At 43.3% G+C, this 23,137-nt stretch overlaps 1 protein-coding gene across 1 annotated transcript in view; it reads right to left on the bottom strand.

Moving 5' to 3' along the window:
* Positions 1-5,729: 5,729 nt before the first annotated feature.
* LOC140363684 (pleckstrin homology domain-containing family O member 1-like) overlaps positions 5,730-23,137 on the bottom strand; it is a 24,277-nt gene continuing 6,869 nt past the window's right edge. Inside the window, exons 6-10 of the mRNA XM_072450291.1 lie at positions 20,407-20,661; positions 13,303-13,400; positions 13,028-13,166; positions 6,014-6,093; positions 5,730-5,964 (exon numbers count right to left, since the gene is read on the bottom strand). Of these exons, the coding sequence (XP_072306392.1) occupies positions 5,730-5,964; positions 6,014-6,093; positions 13,028-13,166; positions 13,303-13,400; positions 20,407-20,661 (807 nt within the window). The remainder of the gene's footprint in view (positions 5,965-6,013; positions 6,094-13,027; positions 13,167-13,302; positions 13,401-20,406; positions 20,662-23,137) is intronic.

The raw sequence follows: 23,137 nt of genomic DNA, 5'->3' as shown, positions 1-23,137 counted from the left end.
CTAGACCACAGCCTCTGACCCGGGACTAGACCACAGCCTCTGACCCGGGACTAGACCACAGCCTCTGACCCGGGACTAGACCACAGCCTCTGACCCGGGACTAGACCACAGCCTCTGACCCGGGACTAGACCACAGCCTCTGACCCGGGACTAGACCACAGCCTCTGACCCGGGACTAGACCACAGCCTCTGACCCGGGACTAGACCACAGCCTCTGACCCGGGACTAGACCACAGCCTCTGACCCGGGACACAGCCTCTGACCCGGGACTAGACCACAGCCTCTGACCCGGGACTAGACCACAGCCTCTGACCCGGGACTAGACCACAGCCTCTGACCTTAGTCCCTTTTTTAAAAATGCACATGCGCGCACTCCCCCCCCCGTTGTTGTCGATCACCTTCTCAGCAGAGGGCGCTGTAGTCTCTGTTTGTCCCTGGCTGTGGCTCCAGCGTATCACACAGTGATGGAGGAGGTGATGGAGAAGGTGATGAGGTGACGGAGGAGGTGATGAGGAGGTGACGGAGGAGGTGATGAGGAGGTGACGGAGGAGGTGATGAGGTGACGGAGGAGGTGATGAGGTGACGGAGGAGGTGATGAGGTGACGGAGGAGGTGATGAGGAGGTGACGGAGGAGATTAAAGCTCATGACCATAGGTGAGGTCAGAACGTGAGTGACCGATAAATCGAGAGCTTTGTCTCTGGACTCAGTCCAACGGTCAATCTCACGCTCCATCCTTCACTCACTCCTGAACAAGACCCCGAGATACTTGAACTCCTCCACTTGGGGCAAGGACCTCCACCCACCTGGAGAGGACAAGACACCTTTTCCTGGTTGAGAACCATGACCTCTGATCTGGAGCTGATTCTCATCCCCAGACGCTTCCCTCTCGTCCCAGTGCAGCTGCAGGTCCAGGTTTGATGGAGACATCAGGACAACATCGTCTTCAAAAAGCAGAGATGAGATCCTGTGGTCCCCAAACCGGACCCTCCGACCCCTGACCACACCCTCTGACCCCTGACCACACCCTTTGACCCCTGACCACACCCTCTGACCCCTGACCACACCCTCTGACCCCTGACCACACCCTCCGACCCCTGACCACACCCATTGATCCCTGACCACACCCTCCGACCCCTGACCACACCCATTGATCCCTGACCACACCCTCCGACCCCTGACCACACCCTCCGACCCCTGACCACACCCATTGACCCCTGACCACATCCTCCGACCCCTGACCACACCCTCCGACCCCTGACCACACCCTCCGACCCCTGACCACACCCTCTGACCCCTGACCACACCCTCTGACCCCTGACCACACCCTCCGACCCCTGACCACACCCATTGATCCCTGACCACACCCTCTGACCCCTGACCACACCCTCTGACCCCTGACCACACCCTCTGACCCCTGACCACACCCTCCGACCCCTGACCACACCCTCTGACCCTCACTGCGCCTAGAAATTCTGTCCATAAAAACTATGAACAGATTGTTTAATTTACTTTGATCTCTTGTGTGTGTGTGTGTGTGTGTGTACATGTGTGTGTGTGTGTGTGTGTGTGTGTGAGGGAGGGTCTAAGGACAGAAGGAGGAGCTAAGGACAGAGGGAGGGGCTAAGAACAGAGGGCGGACCTGGTTTAGTCCTGGTTTAGTCCTGGTTTAGACTTTTATGAAATAAACTCATTTTTTTTGCATTGACACATGTTTATTCTCGATTGTTGCAGTGTTGACATTAGATTTTCACATTTTATTAAATCGTATAAAAGTTTCACAGTGTTTTAATTACCCACAATGCACCACATCACAGAAACAAACCACAAACCTCACAGTGATTGTGCTTTTCACACTCCAAATCCAAATATAAAAGTGCAAACGTCACTAACAGAAGAATAAGAGCATAGTGCAACTTTGACTTCGAAAGGGCATGTCCAGACCTGGTTTAGTCCTGGTGTAGTCCTGGTTTAGTCCTGGTTTAGACCTGGTTTAGTCCTGGTTTAGTCCTGGTTTAGTCCTGGTTTAGTCCTGGTTTAGTCCTGGTTTAGTCCTGGTTTAGACCTGGTTTAGTCCTGGTTTAGTCCTGGTTTAGACCTGGTTTAGTCCTGGTTTAGACCTGGTTTAGTCCTGGTTTAGTCCTGGTTTAGTCCTGGTTTAGTCCTGGTTTAGACCTGGTTTAGACCTGGTTTAGACCTGGTTTAGACCTGGTTTAGTCCTGGTTTAGACCTGGTTTAGTCCTGGTTTAGACCTGGTTTAGACCTGGTTTAGACCTGGTTTAGACCTGGTTTAGTCCTGGTTTAGACCTGGTTTAGTCCTGGTTTAGTCCTGGTTTAGTCCTGGTTTAGTCCTGGTTTAGACCTGGTTTAGACCTGGTTTAGACCTGGTTTAGACCTGGTTTAGTCCTGGTTTACTCCTGGTTTAGACCTGGTTTAGTCCTGGTTTAGTCCTGGTTTAGTCCTGGTTTAGTCCTGGTTTAGACCTGGTTTAGTCCTGGTTTAGACCTGGTTTAGACCTGGTTTAGACCTGGTTTAGTCCTGGTTTAGACCTGGTTTAGACCTGGTTTAGACCTGGTTTAGTCCTGGTTTAGACCTGGTTTAGACCTGGTTTAGACCTGGTTTAGACCTGGTTTAGTCCTGGTTTAGACCTGGTTTAGACCTGGTTTAGACCTGGTTTAGACCTGGTTTACTCCTGGTTTAGACCTGGTTTAGACCTGGTTTACTCCTGGTTTAGACCTGGTTTAGACCTGGTTTAGACCTGGTTTAGTCCTGGTTTAGTCCTGGTTTAGTCCTGGTTTAGTCCTGGTTTAGACCTGGTTTAGTCCTGGTTTAGTCCTGGTTTAGTCCTGGTTTAGACCTGGTTTAGTCCTGGTTTAGACCTGGTTTAGTCCTGGTTTAGTCCTGGTTTAGTCCTGGTTTAGTCCTGGTTTAGTCCTGGTTTAGACCTGGTTTAGTCCTGGTTTAGTCCTGGTTTAGACCTGGTTTAGTCCTGGTTTAGTCCTGGTTTAGTCCTGGTTTAGACCTGGTTTAGTCCTGGTTTAGTCCTGGTTTAGACCTGGTTTAGTCCTGGTTTAGACCTGGTTTAGTCCTGGTTTAGACCTGGTTTAGTCCTGGTTTAGTCCTGGTTTAGTCCTGGTTTAGACCTGGTTTAGTCCTGGTTTAGACCTGGTTTAGTCCTGGTTTAGTCCTGGTTTAGACCTGGTTTAGTCCTGGTTTAGACCTGGTTTAGTCCTGGTTTAGTCCTGGTTTAGTCCTGGTTTAGACCTGGTTTAGTCCTGGTTTAGACCTGGTTTAGTCCTGGTTTAGACCTGGTGTAGACCTGGTTTAGTCCTGGTTTAGACCTGGTTTAGTCCTGGTTTAGACCTGGTTTAGTCCTGGTTTAGTCCTGGTTTAGTCCTGGTTTAGACCTGGTTTAGTCCTGGTTTAGACCTGGTTTAGTCCTGGTTTAGTCCTGGTTTAGTCCTGGTTTAGACCTGGTTTAGTCCTGGTTTAGACCTGGTTTAGTCCTGGTTTAGTCCTGGTTTAGTCCTGGTTTAGACCTGGTTTAGTCCTGGTTTAGTCCTGGTTTAGTCCTGGTTTAGACCTGGTTTAGTCCTGGTTTAGTCCTGGTTTAGACCTGGTTTAGTCCTGGTTTAGTCCTGGTTTAGTCCTGGTTTAGACCTGGTTTAGTCCTGGTTTAGTCCTGGTTTAGACCTGGTTTAGTCCTGGTTTAGACCTGGTTTAGTCCTGGTTTAGTCCTGGTTTAGTCCTGGTTTAGACCTGGTTTAGTCCTGGTTTAGTCCTGGTTTAGACCTGGTTTAGTCCTGGTTTAGACCTGGTTTAGTCCTGGTTTAGTCCTGGTTTAGTCCTGGTTTAGACCTGGTTTAGTCCTGGTTTAGACCTGGTTTAGACCTGGTTTAGTCCTGGTTTAGACCTGGTTTAGTCCTGGTTTAGACCTGGTTTAGTCCTGGTTTAGTCCTGGTTTAGACCTGGTTTAGACCTGGTTTAGACCTGGTTTAGTCCTGGTTTAGTCCTGGTTTAGACCTGGTTTAGTCCTAGTTTAGACCTGGTTTAGTCCTGGTTTAGACCTGGTTTAGTCCTGGTTTAGTCCTGGTTTAGTCCTGGTTTAGACCTGGTTTAGTCCTGGTTTAGACCTGGTTTAGACCTGGTTTAGTCCTGGTTTAGACCTGGTTTAGTCCTGGTTTAGACCTGGTTTAGTCCTGGTTTAGTCCTGGTTTAGACCTGGTTTAGTCCTGGTTTAGACCTGGTTTAGACCTGGTTTAGTCCTGGTTTAGTCCTGGTTTAGTCCTGGTTTAGTCCTGGTTTAGTCCTGGTTTAGACCTGGTTTAGACCTGGTTTAGTCCTGGTTTAGACCTGGTTTAGTCCTGGTTTAGACCTGGTTTAGTCCTGGTTTAGACCTGGTTTAGACCTGGTTTAGTCCTGGTTTAGTCCTGGTTTAGTCCTGGTTTAGACCTGGTTTAGTCCTGGTTTAGACCTGGTTTAGACCTGGTTTAGTCCTGGTTTAGACCTGGTTTAGTCCTGGTTTAGACCTGGTTTAGTCCTGGTTTAGTCCTGGTTTAGACCTGGTTTAGTCCTGGTTTAGACCTGGTTTAGACCTGGTTTAGTCCTGGTTTAGTCCTGGTTTAGTCCTGGTTTAGTCCTGGTTTAGTCCTGGTTTAGTCCTGGTTTGTGTGGATCAAGTTATTGGAAGATTTTGATTGTTTTTAATGTTCCACAAACGTCTGGAAAAGTGTAAAAAATTATTGTATTTTACAAAAGTTTTGTTTGAAAAGACCTGGAATTCTGATCCGCGAGCCACGCCCCTCAGGTGAGTCCATCCTGGTCCTGGTCCTGGTCCTGGTCTTGGCCCTGGTTCTGGTTCTGGTTCTGGTACTGGTCTTGGCCCTGGTTCTGGTTCTGGTTCTGGTTCAGGTCTTGGCCCTGGCCCTGGCTCTGGTTCTGGTTCTGGTCCTGGTCCTGGTCCTGGTCCTGGTCCCGGCCCTGGTTCTGGTCCTGGTCCCGGCCCTGGTTCTGGTCCTGGTCTTGGCCCTGGCCCTGGTTCTGGTTCTGGTCCTGGTCCTGGTCCTGGTTCTGGTCCTGGTCTTGGTCTTGGCCCTGGCCCTGGTTCTGGTCCTGGTCCTGGTCCCGGCCCTGGTTCTGGTCCTGGTCCCGGCCCTGGTTCTGGTCCTGGTCTTGGCCCTGGCCCTGGTTCTGGTTCTGGTCCTGGTCCTGGTCCTGGTTCTGGTCCTGGTCTTGGTCTTGGCCCTGGCCCTGGTTCTGGTCCTGGTCCTGGTCCCGGCCCTGGTCCTGGTCCTGGTCCCGGCCCTGGTTCTGGTCCTGGTCCCGGCCCTGGTTCTGGTTCAGGTCTTGGCCCTGGCCCTGGCTCTGGTTCTGGTTCTGGTCCTGGTCCTGGTCCTGGTCCTGGTCCTGGTCCCGGCCCTGGTTCTGGTCCTGGTCCCGGCCCTGGTTCTGGTCTTGGCCCTGGCCCTGGCTCTGGTTCTGGTTCTGGTCCTGGTCCTGGTCCTGGTTCTGGTCCTGGTCTTGGTCTTGGCCCTGGCCCTGGTTCTGGTCCTGGTCCTGGTCCCGGCCCTGGTTCTGGCCCTGGTCCCGGCCCTGGTCCTGGTTGTAGTCTGACTCAGGTTCATAGTTCTGGTCCAGTTTCAGTCCCTCTTGGTTCTTCTCCTGGTTCTTCTCCAAACCTTGGTCTGGTTTTGGCGAGGACTGTGGACAGGTTCCTCTCTGGTTTGGGTTCTCACCGCGGGCCCTGGCCCTCGTGAAGGGAGAACACGTCCTGGTCTGATCTTTTGGACTTTGGGACCGACTGGATTTGTCCCTGGTTTTGGGTGAGTCCGAGCTGGACTTGGTCTGAGGAGATCCGGATCCTCCAGATCCTCCAGATCCTCCAGATCCTCCAGATCCTCCGGATCCTCCAGATCCTCCAGATCCTCCAGATCTTCCAGATCCTCCAGACCTGGAAGAGGAGCAGACTTTGGCTCAGACTTTGGCTCCCAGAACCTGACACGACGGTGAACTTACCTGGACTGGTTCTGGTTCAGGTTCTTTGGTGAGTGTTTGTGATTGTTTCGTTCTCGTTGGGCTTTGGTTTTCTGCAGCTCCTGAAAGAAACACAGTCAGAGCTAAAGCAGGACTAAAGCAGGACTAAAGCAGGACTAAAGCAGGTCTAAAGCAGGACTAAAGCAGGACTAAAGCAGGACTAAAGCAGGACTAAAGCAGGACTAAAGCAGGTCTAAAGCAGGACTAAAGCAGGACTAAAGCAGGACTAAAGCAGGTCTAAAGCAGGACTAAAGCAGGACTAAAGCAGGACTAAAGCAGGACTAAAGCAGGACTAAAGCAGGACTAAACCAGGACTAAAGCAGGACTAAAGCAGGACTAAAGCAGGTCTAAAGCAGATCTAAAGCAGGTCTAAAGCAGGTCTAAAGCAGGACTAAAGCAGGACTAAAGCAGGACTAAAGCAGGACTAAAGCAGGACTAAAGCAGGACTAAAGCAGGACTAAAGCAGGTCTAAAGCAGGTCTAAAGCAGGTCTAAAGCAGGTCTAAAGCAGGACTAAAGCAGGACTAAAGCAGGTCTAAAGCAGGACTAAAGCAGGTCTAAAGCAGGTCTAAAGCAGGTCTAAAGCAGGACTAAAGCAGGACTAAAGCAGGTCTAAAGCAGGTCTAAAGCAGGTCTAAAGCAGGACTAAAGCAGGTCTAAAGCAGGACTAAAGCAGGACTAAAGCAGGTCTAAAGCAGGACTAAAGCAGGTCTAAAGCAGAGCTAAAGCAGGACTAAAGCAGGACTAAAGCAGGTCTAAAGCAGGACTAAAGCAGGACTAAAGCAGGACTAAAGCAGGTCTAAAGCAGGTCTAAAGCAGGTCTAAAGCAGGTCTAAAGCAGGACTAAAGCAGGACTAAAGCAGGACTAAAGCAGGTCTAAAGCAGGACTAAAGCAGGACTAAAGCAGGACTAAAGCAGGTCTAAAGCAGGACTAAAGCAGGACTAAAGCAGGACTAAAGCAGGACTAAAGCAGGACTAAAGCAGGACTAAAGCAGGTCTAAAGCAGGACTAAAGCAGGTCTAAAGCAGGTCTAAAGCAGGTCTAAAGCAGGACTAAAGCAGGTCTAAAGCAGGACTAAAGCAGGACTAAAGCAGGTCTAAAGCAGGACTAAAGCAGGTCTAAAGCAGAGCTAAAGCAGGACTAAAGCAGGACTAAAGCAGGTCTAAAGCAGGACTAAAGCAGGACTAAAGCAGGACTAAAGCAGGTCTAAAGCAGGTCTAAAGCAGGTCTAAAGCAGGTCTAAAGCAGGACTAAAGCAGGTCTAAACCAGGACTAAAGCAGGTCTAAAGCAGGACTAAAGCAGGACTAAAGCAGGACTAAAGCAGGACTAAAGCAGGACTAAAGCAGGACTAAAGCAGGACTAAAGCAGGTCTAAACCAGGACTAAAGCAGGACTAAAGCAGGACTAAAGCAGGACTAAAGCAGGTCTAAAGCAGATCTAAAGCAGGTCTAAAGCAGGTCTAAAGCAGGACTAAAGCAGGACTAAAGCAGGACTAAAGCAGGTCTAAAGCAGGACTAAAGCAGGACTAAAGCAGGACTAAAGCAGGACTAAAGCAGGACTAAAGCAGGACTAAAGCAGGTCTAAAGCAGGTCTAAAGCAGGTCTAAAGCAGGTCTAAAGCAGGACTAAAGCAGGACTAAAGCAGGTCTAAAGCAGGACTAAAGCAGGTCTAAAGCAGGTCTAAAGCAGGTCTAAAGCAGGACTAAAGCAGGACTAAAGCAGGTCTAAAGCAGGTCTAAAGCAGGTCTAAAGCAGGACTAAAGCAGGTCTAAAGCAGGTCTAAAGCAGAGCTAAAGCAGGACTAAAGCAGGACTAAAGCAGGTCTAAAGCAGGACTAAAGCAGGACTAAAGCAGGTCTAAAGCAGGACTAAAGCAGGTCTAAAGCAGGACTAAAGCAGGACTAAAGCAGGTCTAAAGCAGGACTAAAGCAGGACTAAAGCAGGTCTAAAGCAGGACTAAAGCAGGACTAAAGCAGGACTAAAGCAGGTCTAAAGCAGGTCTAAAGCAGGTCTAAAGCAGGTCTAAAGCAGGACTAAAGCAGGTCTAAAGCAGGACTAAAGCAGGACTAAAGCAGGTCTAAAGCAGGACTAAAGCAGGACTAAAGCAGGTCTAAAGCAGGACTAAAGCAGGACTAAAGCAGGACTAAAGCAGGTCTAAAGCAGGACTAAAGCAGGACTAAAGCAGGACTAAAGCAGGACTAAAGCAGAACTAAACCAGGACTAAAGCAGGACTAAAGCAGGACTAAAGCAGGACTAAAGCAGGACTAAAGCAGGACTAAAGCAGAACTAAACCAGGACTAAAGCAGGTCTAAAGCAGGACTAAAGCAGGACTAAAGCAGGACTAAAGCAGGACTAAAGCAGGACTAAAGCAGGACTAAAGCAGGACTAAAGCAGGTCTAAAGCAGGACTAAAGCAGGTCTAAAGCAGGACTAAAGCAGGACTAAAGCAGGACTAAAGCAGGTCTAAAGCAGGACTAAAGCAGGACTAAAGCAGGACTAAAGCAGGACTAAAGCAGGACTAAAGCAGGTCTAAAGCAGGACTAAAGCAGGACTAAAGCAGGACTAAAGCAGGACTAAAGCAGGTCTAAAGCAGGACTAAAGCAGGACTAAAGCAGAACTAAAGCAGGACTAAAGCAGGACTAAAGCAGGTCTAAAGCAGGTCTAAAGCAGGTCTAAAGCAGGACTAAAGCAGGACTAAAGCAGGACTAAAGCAGGACTAAAGCAGGACTAAAGCAGGACTAAAGCAGGTCTAAAGCAGGACTAAAGCAGGACTAAAGCAGAACTAAAGCAGGACTAAAGCAGGACTAAAGCAGAACTAAAGCAGGACTAAAGCAGGACTAAAGCAGGACTAAAGCAGGTCTAAAGCAGGTCTAAAGCAGGACTAAAGCAGGTCTAAAGCAGGTCTAAAGCAGGACTAAAGCAGGACTAAAGCAGGTCTAAAGCAGGTCTAAAGCAGGACTAAAGCAGGACTAAAGCAGGACTAAAGCAGGTCTAAAGCAGGACTAAAGCAGGACTAAAGCAGGACTAAAGCAGGACTAAAGCAGAACTAAAGCAGGACTAAAGCAGGTCTAAAGCAGGTCTAAAGCAGGTCTAAAGCAGGACTAAAGCAGGACTAAAGCAGGTCTAAAGCAGGTCTAAAGCAGGTCTAAAGCAGGACTAAAGCAGGACTAAAGCAGGTCTAAAGCAGGTCTAAAGCAGGACTAAAGCTGGTCTAAAGCAGGACTAAAGCAGGTCTAAAGCAGGACTAAAGCAGGACTAAAGCAGGACTAAAGCAGGTCTAAAGCAGGACTAAAGCAGGACTAAAGCAGGACTAAAGCAGGACTAAAGCAGGTCTAAAGCAGGACTAAAGCAGGACTAAAGCAGGACTAAAGCAGGACTAAAGCAGGTCTAAAGCAGGACTAAAGCAGGACTAAAGCAGGACTAAAGCAGGACTAAAGCAGGTCTAAAGCAGGACTAAAGCAGGACTAAAGCAGGACTAAAGCAGGTCTAAAGCAGGACTAAAGCAGGACTAAAGCAGGTCTAAAGCAGGACTAAAGCAGGACTAAAGCAGGTCTAAAGCAGGACTAAAGCAGGACTAAAGCAGGACTAAAGCAGGACTAAAGCAGGACTAAAGCAGGTCTAAAGCAGGACTAAAGCAGGTCTAAAGCAGGACTAAAGCAGGACTAAAGCAGGACTAAAGCAGGTCTAAAGCAGGTCTAAAGCAGGACTAAAGCAGGACTAAACCAGGACTAAAGCAGGTCTAAAGCAGGACTAAAGCAGGACTAAAGCAGGACTAAAGCAGGACTAAAGCAGGTCTAAAGCAGGACTAAAGCAGGACTAAAGCAGGACTAAAGCAGGACTAAAGCAGGTCTAAACCAGGTCTAAAGCAGGACTAAAGCAGGACTAAAGCAGGACTAAACCAGGACTAAAGCAGGTCTAAAGCAAGACTAAAGCAGGACTAAAGCAGGACTAAAGCAGGACTAAAGCAGGTCTAAAGCAGGACTAAAGCAGGACTAAACCAGGACTAAAGCAGGACTAAAGCAGGACTAAAGCAGGACTAAAGCAGGACTAAACCAGGTCTAAAGCAGGTCTAAAGCAGGACTAAAGCAGGACTAAAGCAGGTCTAAACCAGGTCTAAAGCAGGTCTAAACCAGGTCTAAAGCAGGTCTAAAGCAGGACTAAAGCAGGACTAAAGCAGGACTAAAGCAGGTCTAAAGCAGGACTAAAGCAGGTCTAAAGCAGGACTAAAGCAGGACTAAAGCAGGACTAAAGCAGGACTAAAGCAGGACTAAAGCAGGTCTAAAGCAGGACTAAAGCAGGACTAAAGCAGGACTAAAGCAGGACTAAAGCAGGTCTAAAGCAGGACTAAAGCAGGACTAAAGCAGAACTAAAGCAGGACTAAAGCAGGACTAAAGCAGGTCTAAAGCAGGTCTAAAGCAGGTCTAAAGCAGGACTAAAGCAGGACTAAAGCAGGACTAAAGCAGGACTAAAGCAGGACTAAAGCAGGACTAAAGCAGGTCTAAAGCAGGACTAAAGCAGGACTAAAGCAGAACTAAAGCAGGACTAAAGCAGGACTAAAGCAGAACTAAAGCAGGACTAAAGCAGGACTAAAGCAGGACTAAAGCAGGTCTAAAGCAGGTCTAAAGCAGGACTAAAGCAGGTCTAAAGCAGGACTAAAGCAGGACTAAAGCAGGTCTAAAGCAGGTCTAAAGCAGGACTAAAGCAGGACTAAAGCAGGACTAAAGCAGGTCTAAAGCAGGACTAAAGCAGGACTAAAGCAGGACTAAAGCAGGACTAAAGCAGAACTAAAGCAGGACTAAAGCAGGTCTAAAGCAGGTCTAAAGCAGGTCTAAAGCAGGACTAAAGCAGGACTAAAGCAGGTCTAAAGCAGGTCTAAAGCAGGTCTAAAGCAGGACTAAAGCAGGACTAAAGCAGGTCTAAAGCAGGTCTAAAGCAGGACTAAAGCTGGTCTAAAGCAGGACTAAAGCAGGTCTAAAGCAGGACTAAAGCAGGACTAAAGCAGGACTAAAGCAGGTCTAAAGCAGGACTAAAGCAGGACTAAAGCAGGACTAAAGCAGGACTAAAGCAGGTCTAAAGCAGGACTAAAGCAGGACTAAAGCAGGACTAAAGCAGGACTAAAGCAGGTCTAAAGCAGGACTAAAGCAGGACTAAAGCAGGACTAAAGCAGGACTAAAGCAGGTCTAAAGCAGGACTAAAGCAGGACTAAAGCAGGACTAAAGCAGGACTAAAGCAGGTCTAAAGCAGGACTAAAGCAGGACTAAAGCAGGTCTAAAGCAGGACTAAAGCAGGTCTAAAGCAGGACTAAAGCAGGACTAAAGCAGGACTAAAGCAGGACTAAAGCAGGACTAAAGCAGGTCTAAAGCAGGACTAAAGCAGGTCTAAAGCAGGACTAAAGCAGGACTAAAGCAGGACTAAAGCAGGTCTAAAGCAGGTCTAAAGCAGGACTAAAGCAGGACTAAACCAGGACTAAAGCAGGTCTAAAGCAGGACTAAAGCAGGACTAAAGCAGGACTAAAGCAGGACTAAAGCAGGTCTAAAGCAGGACTAAAGCAGGACTAAAGCAGGACTAAAGCAGGACTAAAGCAGGTCTAAACCAGGTCTAAAGCAGGACTAAAGCAGGACTAAAGCAGGACTAAACCAGGACTAAAGCAGGTCTAAAGCAAGACTAAAGCAGGACTAAAGCAGGACTAAAGCAGGACTAAAGCAGGTCTAAAGCAGGACTAAAGCAGGACTAAACCAGGACTAAAGCAGGACTAAAGCAGGACTAAAGCAGGACTAAAGCAGGACTAAACCAGGTCTAAAGCAGGTCTAAAGCAGGACTAAAGCAGGACTAAAGCAGGACTAAAGCAGGTCTAAAGCAGGTCTAAACCAGGTCTAAAGCAGGTCTAAAGCAGGACTAAAGCAGGACTAAAGCAGGACTAAAGCAGGTCTAAAGCAGGTCTAAACCAGGTCTAAAGCAGGACTAAAGCAGGACTAAAGCAGGACTAAAGCAGGACTAAAGCAGGTCTAAAGCAGGTCTAAAGCAGGACTAAAGCAGGTCTAAAGCAGGTCTAAAGCAGGACTAAAGCAGGTCTAAAGCAGGACTAAAGCAGGACTAAAGCAGGACTAAAGCAGGTCTAAAGCAGGTCTAAAGCAGGACTAAAGCAGGACTAAAGCAGGACTAAAGCAGGTCTAAAGCAGGACTAAAGCAGGTCTAAAGCAGGACTAAAGCAGGACTAAAGCAGGACTAAAGCAGGACTAAAGCAGGACTAAAGCAGGTCTAAAGCAGGTCTAAAGCAGGACTAAAGCAGGACTAAAGCAGGACTAAAGCAGGACTAAACCAGGACTAAAGCAGGTCTAAAGCAGGACTAAAGCAGGACTAAAGCAGGTCTAAAGCAGGACTAAAGCAGGACTAAAGCAGGTCTAAAGCAGGACTAAACCAGGTCTAAAGCAGGACTAAAGCAGGACTAAAGCAGGACTAAACCAGGTCTAAAGCAGGACTAAACCAGGACTAAAGCAGGTCTAAAGCAGGACTAAAGCAGGACTAAAGCAGGTCTAAAGCAGGACTAAAGCAGGTCTAAAGCAGGTCTAAAGCAGGACTAAACCAGGTCTAAAGCAGGACTAAAGCAGGACTAAAGCAGGACTAAACCAGGTCTAAAGCAGGACTAAACCAGGACTAAAGCAGGTCTAAAGCAGGACTAAAGCAGGACTATAGCAGGACTAAAGCAGGACTAAAGCAGGTCTAAAGCAGGACTAAAGCAGGACTAAAGCAGGTCTAAAGCAGGACTAAAGCAGGACTAAAGCAGGTCTAAAGCAGGACTAAAGCAGGTCTAAAGCAGGACTATAGCAGGACTAAAGCAGGTCTAAAGCAGGACTAAACCAGGTCTAAAGCAGGACTAAAGCAGGACTAAACCAGGTCTAAAGCAGGTCTAAAGCAGGACTAAAGCAGGACTAAAGCAGGTCTAAAGCAGGACTAAAGCAGGACTAAAGCAGGTCTAAAGCAGGACTAAAGCCGGTTTCACCTGCAGCCTCATCTCCTCCAGCAGCTCCTGTGCTCTCTGCATCCTCTGAGCGATCAGACTCTGGATCTGACCCACAGGAGGTTCTTCAGATGGACAAGGCCTCAGCACCGACCGGAGCTCAGAGCAGATCAGAGCAGGCCTAAGAGAGGATCACAACCAGATCAGAGCAGGCCTAAGAGAGGATCACAACCAGATCAGAGCAGGCCTAAGAGAGGATCACAACCAGATCAGAGCAGGCCTAAGAGAGGATCACAACCAGAAGAACGGGAGCGCACCTGGAGCTCAGGACTTCATCCATGGACGCACAGCGGTTCCTTCCCTGAGAAGTGATCTTCTTGCCGAGCTGAGGTGTCCGACTCTGGCCCTTCAACACCTGCAAGAACCAAGAGTTATGTAGTTTATGTAGTTTATGTAGTTAATGTAGTTTATGTAGTTTATGTAGTTTATGTACAGTTTATGTAGTTTATGTACAGTTTATGTACAGTGTATGTACAGTTTATGTAGTTTATGTACAGTTTATGTAGTTTATGTAGTTTATGTAGTTTATGTAGTTTATGTACAGTTTATGTACAGTTTATGTACAGTTTATGTAGTTTATGTACAGTGTATGTAGTTTATGTAGTTTATGTAGTTTATGTACAGTTTATGTACAGTTTATGTACAGTTTATGTAGTTTATGTACAGTTTATGTAGTTTATGTAGTTTATGTACAGTTTATGTAGTTTATGTACAGTTTATGTAGTTTATGTAGTTTATGTAGTTTATGTAGTTTATGTACAGTTTATGTACAGTTTATGTACAGTTTATGTAGTTTATGTACAGTTTATGTAGTTTATGTAGTTTATGTAGTTTATGTACAGTTTATGTAGTTTATGTACAGTTTATGTACTTTATGTAGTTTATGTACAGTTTATGTACAGTTTATGTAGTTTATGTAGTTTATGTACTTTATGTAGTTTATGTAGTTTATGTACAGTTTATGTACAGTTTATGTAGTTTATGTACAGTTTATGTACAGTTTATGTAGTTTATGTACAGTTTATGTACTTTATGTAGTTTATGTACAGTTTATGTACAGTTTATGTACAGTTTATGTAGTTTATGTAGTTTATGTAGTTTATGTACAGTTTATGTAGTTTATGTACAGTTTATGTAGTTTATGTAGTTTATGTAGTTTATGTACAGTTTATGTAGTTTATGTAGTTTATGTAGTTTATGTACAGTTTATGTACAGTTTATGTACAGTTTATGTACTTTATGTACTTTATGTACTTTATGTACAGTTTATGTAGTTTATGTAGTTTATGTACTTTATATAGTTTATATAGTTTATGTAGTTTATGTAGTTTATGTACAGTTTATGTAGTTTATGTAGTTTATGTAGTTTATGTAGTTTATGTAGTTTATGTACAGTTTATGTAGTTTATGTACAGTTTATGTAGTTTATGTAGTTTATGTACAGTTTATGTACAGTTTATGTACAGTTTATGTACTTTATGTAGTTTATGTACTTTATGTACTTTATGTACTTTATGTAGTTTATATAGTTTATGTAGTTTATGTAGTTTATGTGTAGTTTATGTAGTTTATGTGTAGTTTATGTAGTTTATGTACAGTTTATGTAGTTTATGTAGTTTATGTAGTTTATGTGTAGTTTATGTAGTTTATGTGTAGTTTATGTAGTTTATGTACAGTTTATGTAGTTAATGTAGTTTATGTAGTTTATGTAGTTTATGTACAGTTTATGTAGTTTATGTACAGTTTATGTACAGTTTATGTACAGTTTATGTACTTTATGTAGTTTATGTACAGTTTATGTACAGTTTATGTACTTTATGTAGTTTATGTACAGTTTATGTACAGTTTATGTAGTTTATGTACAGTTTATGTAGTTTATGTACAGTTTATGTACAGTTTATGTAGTTTATGTAGTTTATGTAGTTTATGTACAGTTTATGTAGTTTATGTAGTTTATGTAGTTTATGTACAGTTTATGTACAGTTTATGTAGTTTATGTAGTTTATGTACAGTTTAGGTAGTTTATGTAGTTTATGTACAGTTTATGTACAGTTTATGTACAGTTTATGTACTTTATGTACTTTATGTACTTTATGTACAGTTTATGTAGTTTATGTAGTTTATGTAGTTTATGTACTTTATGTAGTTTATATAGTTTATATAGTTTATATAGTTTATGTAGTTTATGTAGTTTATGTAGTTTATGTAGTTTATGTAGTTTATGTACAGTTTATGTAGTTTATGTAGTTTATGTACAGTTTATGTAGTTTATGTAGTTTATGTACAGTTTATGTAGTTTATGTACAGTTTATGTACAGTTTATGTACAGTTTATGTACAGTTTATGTACTTTATGTACTTTATGTACTTTATGTAGTTTATGTACAGTTTATGTAGTTTATGTAGTTTATGTACTTTATGTAGTTTATATAGTTTATATAGTTTATGTAGTTTATGTAGTTTATGTGTAGTTTATGTAGTTTATGTGTAGTTTATGTAGTTAATGTAGTTTATGTAGTTTATGTAGTTAATGTACAGTTAATGTAGTTAATGTAGTTTATGTAGTTTATGTAGTTTATGTAGTTTATGTACAGTTTATGTAGTTTATGTACAGTTTATGTACAGTTTATGTACAGTTTATGTACAGTTTATGTAGTTTATGTACAGTTTATGTAGTTTATGTAGTTTATGTAGTTTATGTACAGTTTATGTAGTTAATGTAGTTAATGTAGTTTATGTAGTTTATGTAGTTTATGTAGTTTATGTAGTTTATGTAGTTTATGTAGTTTATATACAGTTTATATAGTTAATGTAGTTTATGTAGTTTATGTAGTTTATGTACAGTTTATGTACAGTTTATGTAGTTTATGTAGTTTATGTAGTTTATGTAGTTTATGTACAGTTTATGTAGTTTATGTAGTTTATGTAGTTTATGTACAGTTTATGTAGTTTATGTAGTTTATGTAGTTTATGTAGTTTATGTACAGTTTATGTACAGTTTATGTAGTTTATGTAGTTTATGTAGTTTATGTACAGTTTATATAGTTAATGTAGTTTATGTAGTTTATGTACAGTTTATGTACAGTTTATGTACAGTTTATGTAGTTTATGTACAGTTTATGTAGTTTATGTAGTTTATGTAGTTTATGTACAGTTTATGTAGTTAATGTAGTTTATGTAGTTTATGTAGTTTATGTAGTTTATGTAGTTTATATACAGTTTATATAGTTAATGTAGTTTATGTAGTTTATGTAGTTTATGTACAGTTCATGTACAGTTTATGTACAGTTTATGTAGTTTATGTAGTTTATGTAGTTTATGTAGTTTATGTACAGTTTATGTAGTTTATGTAGTTTATGTAGTTTATGTAGTTTATGTACAGTTTATATAGTTAATGTAGTTTATGTAGTTTATGTACAGTTTATGTACAGTTTATGTACAGTTTATGTACAGTTTATGTACAGTTTATGTACAGTTTATGTAGTTTATGTACAGTTTATGTACAGTTTATGTACAGTTTATGTACAGTTTATGTAGTTTATGTACAGTTTATTTAGTTTATGTAGTTTATGTAGTTTATGTACAGTTTATGTAGTTAATGTAGTTTATGTAGTTTATGTAGTTTATGTAGTTTATGTAGTTTATGTACAGTTTATGTAGTTTATGTAGTTTATGTAGTTTATGTACAGTTTATGTACAGTTTATGTACAGTTTATGTACTTTATGTACTTTATGTACTTTATGTACAGTTTATGTAGTTTATGTACTTTATATAGTTTATATAGTTTATGTAGTTTATGTAGTTTATGTACAGTTTATGTAGTTTATGTAGTTTATGTAGTTTATGTACAGTTTATGTAGTTTATGTACAGTTTATGTACTTTATGTAGTTTATGTACAGTTTATGTACAGTTTATGTACAGTTTATGTACTTTATGTAGTTTATGTACTTTATGTACTTTATGTAGTTTATATAGTTTATATAGTTTATGTAGTTTATGTGTAGTTTATGTAGTTTATGTGTAGTTTATGTAGTTTATGTACAGTTTATGTAGTTAATGTAGTTTATGTAGTTTATGTAGTTAATGTACAGTTAATGTAGTTAATGTAGTTTATGTAGTTTATGTAGTTTATGTAGTTTATGTAGTTTATGTACAGTTTATGTACAGTTTATGTACAGTTTATGTACTTTATGTAGTTTATGTACAGTTTATGTACAGTTTATGTACTTTATGTAGTTTATGTACAGTTTATGTACAGTTTATGTAGTTTATGTACAGTTTATGTAGTTTATGTACAGTTTATGTACAGTTTATGTAGTTTATGTAGTTTATGTACAGTTTATGTAGTTTATGTAGTTTATGTAGTTTATGTACAGTTTATGTACAGTTTATGTAGTTTATGTAGTTTATGTACAGTTTAGGTAGTTTATGTAGTTTATGTACAGTTTATGTACTTTATGTACTTTATGTACTTTATGTACAGTTTATGTAGTTTATGTAGTTTATGTAGTTTATGTACAGTTTATGTACTTTATGTACTTTATGTACTTTATATAGTTTATATAGTTTATATAGTTTATGTAGTTTATGTAGTTTATGTAGTTTATGTACAGTTTATGTAGTTTATGTAGTTTATGTACAGTTTATGTAGTTCATGTAGTTTATGTACAGTTTATGTAGTTTATGTACAGTTTATGTACAGTTTATGTACTTTATGTACTTTATGTACTTTATGTACTTTATGTAGTTTATGTACAGTTTATGTAGTTTATGTAGTTTATGTACTTTATGTAGTTTATATAGTTTATATAGTTTATGTAGTTTATGTAGTTTATGTGTAGTTTATGTAGTTTATGTGTAGTTTATGTAGTTAATGTAGTTTATGTAGTTTATGTAGTTAATGTACAGTTAATGTAGTTAATGTAGTTAATGTAGTTTATGTAGTTTATGTAGTTTATGTAGTTTATGTACAGTTTATGTACAGTTTATGTACAGTTTATGTACAGTTTATGTAGTTTATGTACAGTTTATGTAGTTTATGTAGTTTATGTAGTTTATGTACAGTTTATGTAGTTAATGTAGTTTATGTAGTTTATGTAGTTTATGTAGTTTATGTAGTTTATATACAGTTTATATAGTTAATGTAGTTTATGTAGTTTATGTAGTTTATGTACAGTTTATGTACAGTTTATGTACAGTTTATGTAGTTTATGTAGTTTATGTAGTTTATGTAGTTTATGTACAGTTTATGTAGTTTATGTAGTTTATGTAGTTTATGTACAGTTTATGTAGTTTATGTAGTTTATGTAGTTTATGTACAGTTTATATAGTTAATGTAGTTTATGTAGTTTATGTACAGTTTATGTACAGTTTATGTACAGTTTATGTACAGTTTATGTAGTTTATGTACAGTTTATGTAGTTTATGTAGTTTATGTAGTTTATGTACAGTTTATGTAGTTAATGTAGTTTATGTAGTTTATGTAGTTTATGTAGTTTATATAGTTAATGTAGTTTATGTAGTTTATGTAGTTTATGTACAGTTTATGTACAGTTTATGTACAGTTTATGTAGTTTATGTAGTTTATGTAGTTTATGTACAGTTTATGTAGTTTATGTAGTTTATGTAGTTTATGTACAGTTTATGTAGTTTATGTAGTTTATGTAGTTTATGTAGTTTATGTACAGTTTATGTAGTTTATGTAGTTTATGTAGTTTATGTACAGTTTATATAGTTAATGTAGTTTATGTAGTTTATGTAGTTTATGTAGTTTATGTACAGTTTATGTAGTTTATGTAGTTTATGTAGTTTATGTACAGTTTATATAGTTAATGTAGTTTATGTAGTTTATGTAGTTTATGTACAGTTCATTTTGTACAGTAATGACGTCAAATAGAAAAAGTTTGTTCTTAATCTGGACAGTGTTTCTGCTTTTGTTGATTTTAACTCGGTTTTAACACAAGCAACATTAGCACAACATTAGCACAACATTAGCACAACATTAGCACAACATTAGCACAACATTAGCATAGCAGATTTACTGACAGCAGGGGGCAGTAGAGAGAAACTAAAGAGAAAATAACTGTCAATATTTGAACTGTCAAATTTTAAACTTTATCACAGACGCAGACATGTTACCAGGACTAAACCAGGACTAAACCAGGTCTAAAGCAGGACTAAAGCAGGACTAAACCAGGTCCAAACCAGGACTAAACCAGGACTAAACCAGGTCTAAACCAGGACTAAACCAGGTCTAAACCAGGTCTAAACCAGGTCTAAACCAGGACTAAACCAGGACTAAACCAGGTCTAAACCAGGTCTAAACCAGGTCTAAACCAGGACTAAACCAGGACTAAACCAGGTCTAAACCAGGACTAAACCAGGTCTAAACCAGGACTAAACCAGGTCTAAACCAGGTCTAAACCAGGACTAAACCAGGACTAAACCAGGTCTAAACCAGGACTAAACCAGGACTAAACCAGGACTAAACCAGGTCTAAACCAGGACTAAACCAGGACTAAACCAGGTCTAAACCAGGACTAAACCAGGACTAAACCAGGACTAAACCAGGACTAAACCAGGACTAAACCAGGTCTAAACCAGGACTAAACCAGGACTAAACCAGGACTAAACCAGGACTAAACCAGGTCTAAACCAGGACTAAACCAGGACTAAACCAGGACTAAACCAGGTCTAAACCAGGACTAAACCAGGACTAAACCAGGTCTAAACCAGGACTAAACCAGGACTAAACCAGGACTAAACCAGGACTAAACCAGGTCCAAACCAGGTCTAAACCAGGTCTAAACCAGGTCTAAACCAGGTCTAAACCAGGTCTAAACCAGGACTAAACCAGGACTAAACCAGGTCTAAACCAGGACTAAACCAGGTCTAAACCAGGTCTAAACTAGGTCTAAACCAGGACTAAACCAGGTCTAAACCAGGACTAAACCAGGACTAAACCAGGACTAAATCAGGTCTAAACCAGGTCTAAACCAGGACTAAACCAGGACTAAACCAGGACTAAACCAGGACTAAACCAGGACTAAATCAGGTGTAAATCAGGTGTAAACCAGGTCTAAACCAGGACTAAACCAGGACTAAATCAGGTGTAAACCAGGTCTAAACCAGGTCTAAACCAGGACTAAACCAGGACTAAACCAGGACTAAATCAGGTGTAAACCAGGACTAAACCAGGACTAAACCAGGACTAAACCAGGACTAAACCAAGACTAAACCAAGACTAAACCAGGACTAAATCAGGTGTAAACCAGGTCTAAACCAGGTCTAAACCAGGTCCAAACCAGGATTAAACCAGGTCTAAACCAGGACTAAACCAGGTCTAAAGCAGTTCTGGTACCTGGATGTGGGCGCGGTTCTTCAGGGCCTTACTGGACTCTCGGCCCCAGTTCCGCTCGCTGGCCCGAGGCAGGGACCCGGTCTTGACCCGGGTTTCTCTGGAGCTGGGTTTGAGTTTGGACACGTCTGTACCCGCCCGCTGCCGCCCCCCAACCACCCGGCAGTCCACGTGTATGCCCCGCTCCCATGATCCTCTACTGCTGACGTCCTCCTCCGCAACCAAGTCCAGAGTCAAAGAGCTGTGACACGAGGACGCCTGAGGGACGAGACGAGACATGAGGGAAGCGTCTGGGTTCCAAAGCCAAAGCATGACATAAAGAGCGGGTCAAACGCGGCGTAGAGGCTTTAGCCACGCCCCTCACACACACTAGCTTTAGCCACGCCCCTCACACACACTAGCTTTAGCCACGCCCCTCACACACACTAGCTTTAGCCACGCCCCTCACACACACTAGCTTTAGCCACGCCTCTCACACACACTAGCTTTAGCCACGCCCCTCACACACACTAGCTTTAGCCACGCCTCTCACACACACTAGCTTTAGCCACGCCCCTCACACACACTAGCTTTAGACACGCCCCTCACACACATTAGCTTTAGCCACGCCCCTCACACACACTAGCTTTAGCCACGCCCCTCACACACACTAGCTTTAGACACGCCCCTCACACACACTAGCTTTAGCCACGCCCCTCACACACACTAGCTTTAGCCACGCCCCTCACACACACTAGCTTTAGCCACGCCTCTCACACACACTAGCTTTAGCCACGCCCCTCACACACACTAGCTTTAGCCACGCCTCTCACACACACTAGCTTTAGCCACGCCCCTCACACACACTAGCTTTAGACACGCCCCTCACACTCACCAGCTTTAGCCACGCCCCTCACACACACTAGCTTTAGCCACGCCCCTCACACACACTAGCTTTAGACACGCCCCTCACACACATTAGCTTTAGCCACGCCCCTCACACACACTAGCTTTAGCCACGCCCCTCACACACACTAGCTTTAGCCACGCCCCTCACACACACTAGCTTTAGCCACGCCCCTCACACACACTAGCTTTAGCCACGCCCCTCACACACACTAGCTTTAGCCACGCCCCTCACACACACTAGCTTTAGCCACGCCCCTCACACACACTAGCTTTAGCCACGCCCCTCACACACACTAGCTTTAGCCACGCCCCTCACACACACCAGCTTTAGCCGCGCCCCTCACACAAACTAGCTTTAGCCACGCCCCTCACACACACTAGCTTAAGCCACGCCCCTCACACACACTAGCTTTAGCCACGCCCCTCACACACACTAGCTTTAGCCACGCCCCTCACACACACTAGCTTTAGCCACGCCCCTCACACACAGTAGCTTTAGCCACGCCCCTCACACACACTAGCTTTAGCCACGCCCCTCACACACATTAGCTTTAGCCACGCCCCTCACAAACACCAGCTTTAGCCACGCCCCTCACACACACTAGCTTTAGCCACGCCCCTCACACACACCAGCTTTAGCCACGCCCCTCACACACTAGCTTTAGCCACGCCCCTCATACACACCAGCTTTAGCCGCGCCCCTCACACAAACTAGCTTTAGCCACGCCCCTCACACACACTAGCTTTAGCCACGCACACTAGCTTTAGCCACGCCCCTCACACTCACCAGCTTTAGCCACGCCCCTCACACACACTAGCTTTAGCCACGCCCCTCACACACACTAGCTTTAGCCACGCCCCTCACACACACTAGCTTTAGCCACGCCCCTCACACACACCAGCTTTAGCCGCGCCCCTCACACAAACTAGCTTTAGCCACGCCCCTCACACACACTAGCTTAAGCCACGCCCCTCACACACACTAGCTTTAGCCACGCCCCTCACACACACTAGCTTTAGCCACGCCCCTCACACACACTAGCTTTAGCCACGCCCCTCACACACAGTAGCTTTAGCCACGCCCCTCACACACACTAGCTTTAGCCACGCCCCTCACACACATTAGCTTTAGCCACGCCCCTCACAAACACCAGCTTTAGCCACGCCCCTCACACACACTAGCTTTAGCCACGCCCCTCACACACACCAGCTTTAGCCGCGCCCCTCACACACTAGCTTTAGCCACGCCCCTCACACACACCAGCTTTAGCCACGCCCCTCACACACACTAGCTTTAGCCACGCCCCTCACACACACCAGCTTTAGCCGCGCCCCTCACACAAACTAGCTTTAGCCACGCCCCTCACACACACTAGCTTTAGCCACGCCCCTCACACTCACCAGCTTTAGCCACGCCCCTCACACACACTAGCTTTAGCCACGCCCCTCACACACACTAGCTTTAGCCACGCCCCTCACACACACCAACTTTAGCCACGCCCCTCACACACACTAGCTTTAGCCACGCCCCTCACACACACTAGCTTTAGCCACGCCCCTCACACACACCAGCTTTAGCCACGCCCCTCACACACACTAGCTTTAGCCACGCCCCTCACACACACTAGCTTTAGCCACGCCCCTCACACACACTAGCTTTAGCCACGCCCCTCACACACACCAGCTTTAGCCACGCCCCTCACACACACTAGCTTTAGCCACGCCCCTCACACACACTAGCTTTAGCCACGCCCCTCACACACACTAGCTTTAGCCACGCCCCTCACACACACCAGCTTTAGCCACGCCCCTCACACACACTAGCTTTAGCCACGCCCCTCACACA

This window comes from Eucyclogobius newberryi, unplaced genomic scaffold (genome assembly GCF_026437365.1).
Source record: "Eucyclogobius newberryi isolate DKJ021-1_F unplaced genomic scaffold, fEucNew1.0.hap1 SCAF_173, whole genome shotgun sequence".
NCBI classification, from domain to species: domain Eukaryota; kingdom Metazoa; phylum Chordata; class Actinopteri; order Gobiiformes; family Gobiidae; genus Eucyclogobius; species Eucyclogobius newberryi.
This window is presented reverse-complemented; position numbering and strand designations above follow the sequence as displayed.